Source organism: Callorhinus ursinus, unplaced genomic scaffold (assembly GCF_003265705.2).
Source record: "Callorhinus ursinus isolate GAN/ISIS: 27379988/994484 unplaced genomic scaffold, GSC_fseal_2.0 scaffold17, whole genome shotgun sequence".
NCBI lineage: Eukaryota > Metazoa > Chordata > Mammalia > Carnivora > Otariidae > Callorhinus > Callorhinus ursinus.
This window is the reverse complement of record NW_027397079.1, coordinates 14,737,756-14,743,618: the sequence shown is the minus strand read 5'-3', so window position 1 is coordinate 14,743,618 and position 5,863 is coordinate 14,737,756. Positions and strand designations below refer to the sequence as shown.

The 5,863-nt window shown below is 42.9% G+C and overlaps 1 protein-coding gene across 1 annotated transcript; it reads left to right on the top strand.

Moving 5' to 3' along the window:
* The first annotated feature begins 1,587 nt into the window (after positions 1–1,587).
* On the top strand, positions 1,588–2,241 carry LOC112834477 (claudin-22). Its single transcript, XM_025885907.2, has one exon. The coding sequence runs from the start codon at positions 1,588–1,590 to the stop codon at positions 2,239–2,241; it is 654 nt and encodes a 217-aa protein (XP_025741692.2).
* The last annotated feature ends 3,622 nt before the right edge of the window (positions 2,242–5,863 follow it).

Here is a 5,863-nt window from a genome sequence, read left to right as displayed (position 1 = left end):
GACTCGGACGGGACCAGAGAGACGCATCTTTCCACATCAACTGTGATGTGGGCTCTACGCTAGAAAGGGGTCTTTGTTATGTGACTAAATCCGTGCTGCTCACACGTTCTCATTAAATACCTACTTTTCTATTCTAGATCTCCCCTGCCCCCCCCAAATCTGGAGAGGTAAGAAAGAGGCAAGTCTTATATCTAAAAGAAAATTATCGTGGTAAGCATTACATAGGTATGGGCAAAAATAATTTCATCGATCTGGTTATTTAAATCAAAATGTGGTGGTGGTTGTCCATTGTAATCAGTGTTAAGTTTTAATGTGTTAACTTTATGTTAGAAACTTTTTTGTTTTTATTGGTAGCTGGAAATAATAATTAGTTTCTACTTCCTAAAGGAAAACCCAACCTGAAATCCTTTAAACATTCTACATTAGCCACAGCACATGTTCAGCCTATCCAGAAGTGTTATTTCCACAACAATGACTTTGGTCTTCTTTGAACAGAGACAGTTTGTGTCTAGGACATTAACAGGCATGCTGTGTGACAGAACTGGATGAGGCCGACGGTTTTCAGTACTTTATGGTACTCTCACACTCAAAATACTGGCCGGTCTCGACCTCTCTTGTCTCTTCCTTCAAAAGTTTCAAATCAAAAAAAGATGAACAATTCCAAAAATGTTTTGTGCTTGATGTCCAGACATTGACAGTTCCCACTTGCCCTAATACAAACTTTCCTTTGTTCCATTAAAAATGATCAGCATGGGGCTATTTACTTTAGTGGTGAACCGACAGAGATGTTCATTCCGACCTACAAAGTCCTATTGCTTAACTTTCCCACAACATAGAGAGCATATTTAAGCAAAGAAAACAAACAGTGTGCATGCACAGGTGCATGAATTTGACAGAAAGGCAGGGAGGTAAGTAGACTTGAGATTTAGGGCTCTGAATGGTTTCACGTGTTATGTCGTATAGGTAGCTCCAGGGTCTTAAAAAAAAAAAAGACAGACCCGACTGAAGGTCTAGAGAGATTTCCGAATTAAGATCCATTTATCTGGGTAAGAAATATTTTTCTTGAACCTTTTAAAAGGGGACCACATTCAGTATTACTGCGAGGTCCGTACTGAAATCCGAGAGTGGTAACACATGGCAATGTGACAGGTGCAATTAGTGAGATAGAAAGCCTTGGAGCTGAACCCAAACTGCCGACTAAGCAGGTTGCATTTAGACTTCTTAATTCTTTTGAGTTGTTAGAAAGGTTGGGAACAGCCTGAAAGCCATCTATACGTTAACAGTGACAGGAGGATGAGTACTGCCTGGTGTGATTTCAGAGACAAACCGCGACCACGGTCAGCCGCGAGGACGCGAGCATGGCGCTTGGCCACACCTCGGCGTTGCCGGTTGGCAGACTTATTTCCCTGTCCTTTCCTGAAAGCCAGTTAACACAGACTCAAACAATAGGCACTCTGGCAAGAATCCTTTACACACAATTGAAGAAATATTTCCGAGCTCTGAGGTGAGAGCATAAGGTGTCACACTTCTCTGCACACCAGCCAAAAGGCAGGAGTTGGTTTGGTTCAGGCTCTGTGGGGCTCGGGGATGGCTTTAGTATTTCGGGCTGTGGCACAATTCGCTGGGATCTCACTATCTTTGCTGGGATGGGTGTTATCCTGTCTTACAAACTACCTGCCCCAGTGGAAAAACCTCAATCTGGACTTAAACGAATTGGAGAACTGGACCATGGGACTCTGGCAGGCCTGTGTCATCCAAGAGGAAGTGGGGAGGCAGTGCAAGGCCTTCGACTCCTTCCTGGCTTTGCCCGCCGAACTCAGGATCTCCAGGATTCTCAGGTTCCTGTCCAACGGGCTGGGGCTCCTGGGCCTGCTGGTCTCCGGGTCTGGCCTGGACTGCCTGAGGACTGGAGAGACGCGGCGGGGCCTCAAGAAGGGGCTGCTGATCCTGGGAGGGATTCTGTTCTGGTCGGCAGGCCTCTCAGCCCTGGCTCCGGTGTCCTGGGTCGCCTACAAGACGGTCCAGGAGTTCTGGGACGAGACTGTGCCAGAGATCGTGCCCAGGTGGGAGTTTGGGGAAGCCCTCTTCCTGGGCTGGTTTGCTGGGCTTTTCCTCCTCGTGGGAGGGTGCCTGCTGAACTGGGCAGCCTGCTCCACCCAGGCTGCCCCAGCTTCGGGCCACCAGGCAGCGGCAGAAACGCGGTATCACCGTCAGCACCGGGAGATGCACAAAGCCATCTGAAAACCTAAGCCAGAAAAGCGTCAGCGGTGTCCACTCTTTGAGACGCTCACTCCTCTCTGCGTTTGGTAGGATTTCCTGCTACACAGCCACCCATTCACTGGCGTTTTTAATTTTCTAAAATGCATCCCCGCCCCCCGTGGCTATTCGCTTCTTAAATTATAATATCCTTCTAAGACAATAAAAACACTTTTATCTTCTATTCTGAGACCAAAACCACTCAAGGTTTAATAGTAATCATACTCATTACTGTGGATGAATTTTTTCAATTTTAAAATAGATCCAATGATTGCACAGAGCTGGTAAATAAAACATTATGGTAGGGCTTACGTATCTTCGAAGGTGTTACTCATAGAGATGAATCATTTTGGCAACTGGGAGTGTTCCTGCTAATCATTTACTGCTTTCAAGTGTGTAAGATCACCTATTATATTGAAACTAAAGTCTTATTGCATATTTATTGGGAATGGACATCATCAGATTAGACTAAAAAATTGCTGGTTCTTTGAAAAAGCTTGAGAGGAGAGAGATGTGGGACACATCATCTCCTTTGTAATTGGAGACCTCAGTGCCTCTACGGAGCCTTTTCCAAAAGCCAGCCACATTCCTTCATGCTTTCCTCACCAGGGTAGAAACAGAGGGTGGCAATCTGGTGTTTGGGGAGATTCACGTAAAATATGGCCCCCCAAGTGTGCTCTGGCTTGGGTGCCCCGTGCTCTGTGGTAGATGGCAGATGCCTACTGTCAGCCGCAGCTGCCTCGGGGCTCTGAGGAGCAGCCATGGGGGGCGCTGCAGGTCAAGCTCCTGGGACCCCTGCCCCACCCCCAGAGCACAAGGCCGGGATGGGCTCACCTTGGAGACCCTTTCTTTTACTCGCATGATAAAAATACGCCGTCTTTTCTATCAGCAATACATATTGCCCAACCCAGAACCATTCCCAGCAAATGGCTGGCTTGGGAAGTTCTGATGATGGATTTGGTATTTGCTCGAGTAAACTCTTGTTGGCACCAATCAGGGAAATTGAACAGTAAACAACACTGAAATTAAGTATGAGGCAATATGCATCTTTGTTTAAAAAAAGAAACAAACAACAAACCCACTGACCTTTTTTCCACCCACAAACACAGGAAAAGTGCAGAAACCAAAGTTAATCTATGTGATGTATTTGCATACTTTTACAGACGAGACAATTAAAACAGAAACATATTCAGAATTTAACCTGATTAAATATTTAGTTCAGTCCTGAGCTTTTGATATTTAATACAATATAGATAAAGTAATAGCAAAAAAAAAAAAAGATTTTAAATTTGATTTGCCGGCTACAGAGATTCAGCTAAACTTTGTTCATTTGGCTAGCAATATTTTTTTTTGTACCTGTAACTTAGATTCTGATATACAAAATTATAATAACATACTGATAATTCAAACTTGAGAACTAAATATTACATTCTTTTTACCCTGTGCAGAATAAATTCTACCTTTAAAAAATAGTATTTATAATATTAAAATTCGTATTGTTCATATGGTTTTGTGATCAAGTTATTAAAATGTTTTGTCACTGTGAATCATTTGGGTTAGTACAAATATGACAGAATTGTTAAAAGCTGCCTATAAATACATAACACTATTGCTGATTTTTAAAGTGTGGAGAAGGATTATATTAAAATAAGTTTGTTTCTCATGTTAGAAATGAGCAAATTTTGTAACATAAAACCCAAAGTGTCTTGGTCACAACTGTTAACTACCAGCCTGAGACAGATTTTATTCTTTTATACTTGTCTGAAACTTTTTGTATTACAAAAAGTTAACAGCGAATCTGATGAAGATTTATAAAGGTGTAGATATTCCAATATAACCTCTTCTATGTCAAACATTTAAAATGGCCAGAACCGAACTATATATTAAACAGAACATAAATAAGACCGTAAATAAATAAATGAAGAAAATAAAATCGTACGGCACAACTACACATAATTCTATAAACATTTTCACGGTCAAACTAAGAAGCTGCAAACAGCTGACCTTCACTTAGCTCTACATTAAATAAACCTCTTTCACATTTGACCTTGACAAGGATGAATGGTACTGTCTTTCTAGTTCTCCTTAGTCATCTGACAGAATGAACCGCGCGGCCCTGAAGGACTGTGTGCAGTCAATTCACAAGGCTGGGTTTTGTTCGAAGTCGTGTCACATCCGGCTATAGCTTCAGAGACATTTAGATATAAGTGGTGGGACAACTGAGGAAAAAATAATTAAAGTTCCAGGCTCAGAAACTGCTTAATTTGAATTTTGATGCTGATAAAATGAACTTTGCAAAATAGGGATAATTACTTTCAAGAAACTAAAAATTCTTGCTGGGGATTCTATCTTAGAAATAGAACCTAACCTTTTTTTTTTTTTTTTTTTTTTTTTAGGGGTTTTTTTTTTGAAGGTTTTTTTTTTTTTTTATAAAAAAAAAAAAAAAATGATTTCGTTACAGAAGATGGCTAACCGAAAATCGCCTCTTCCACTATAAGTGACTGAATGATAAGTAGGATTTAAATTGCATAAATACTCTTTATTTTAAAAACCTTTTTGCTGGCAGAGCTACGCGGCAGATTTCTTTCTTTTAGGCCGTGCCTGGCTGGGGACGGGGAGGACACTTGAGTCCGTTCCTCTCTCTTCATTGAGTTCGTCTAGAATTGTTTTCTGAGACAAATGCCTTGGCCCATACTTCAAATTGATAATCTCCCCAGGCACACCCTTCTCTTGGCCTCCTTACCACAGACCACAGAGGGGAAGCCCCTAAACGTGGGAGCTGCAAAATAATTTCTAGTGAATGTGAGAAATCTGTTTAATAAAGTTTTTAAAAAAATTTTTTTTGTGGCCACTTTGATCCAATCGAGATTCCTGTCTCCCCAAAGGAGTGCGCACGCGTTTCCCTCCACGAGGCTGGCGCTGTCTGTCCCCAGACGGCCGGCGGCCCCAGGCTCGTCCCGGGCACCACGCTCAGACCTCGGACAGAACCTCCCCGGGACCCGTCTGCAAGTTCCGGCCGTGCTCGCTGAGGGGCTGACTTGGGTGTGGTTAGGGTACCTGGCTTTCTCCTCTCTCCCCACCCCCTTAATGTGACAAATCACAAGGTCTCCACTATAGCCGGGAGCACTGCTCCTCCGTGCTCTGAGATTCTCACTCAGCATCTGGTTTTTAGACTAAAAGAAAAGGACAAAAAGGAACTTGTTTTAAGGAAGCAAGTGCTCCAACACAGGTCACAGGGTGAGCGCAGCATCTGTTGCGGGTGGACTCAGGGCTGGACTCACATTTGCCTTCAAACGCCAAGAGCCGCCCCCGGGTACAAAGATACCACGTTGGCCCGTTGCCATCCTCACAGTCTGCCCGTGAGACAAAGAAGGAAAAGCCAAGATCGCCGTCTGCTGAACCGAGTTATTTCTCAACAGTTGGTTCAACAGGACATACACCGGGTGCTGCCCCAATTCCATTTGTACAAAACACAGCCTCCTGGCAATTCGTATGTAGTGGACAGCATTTGTGTACCAGATTATTCCATTTGGGTTATCTGATTTTTTCTTTTTTTAAACATTCAAGAATTACATTCAAGGTACTTTACAAATTAACACGTTGAAAA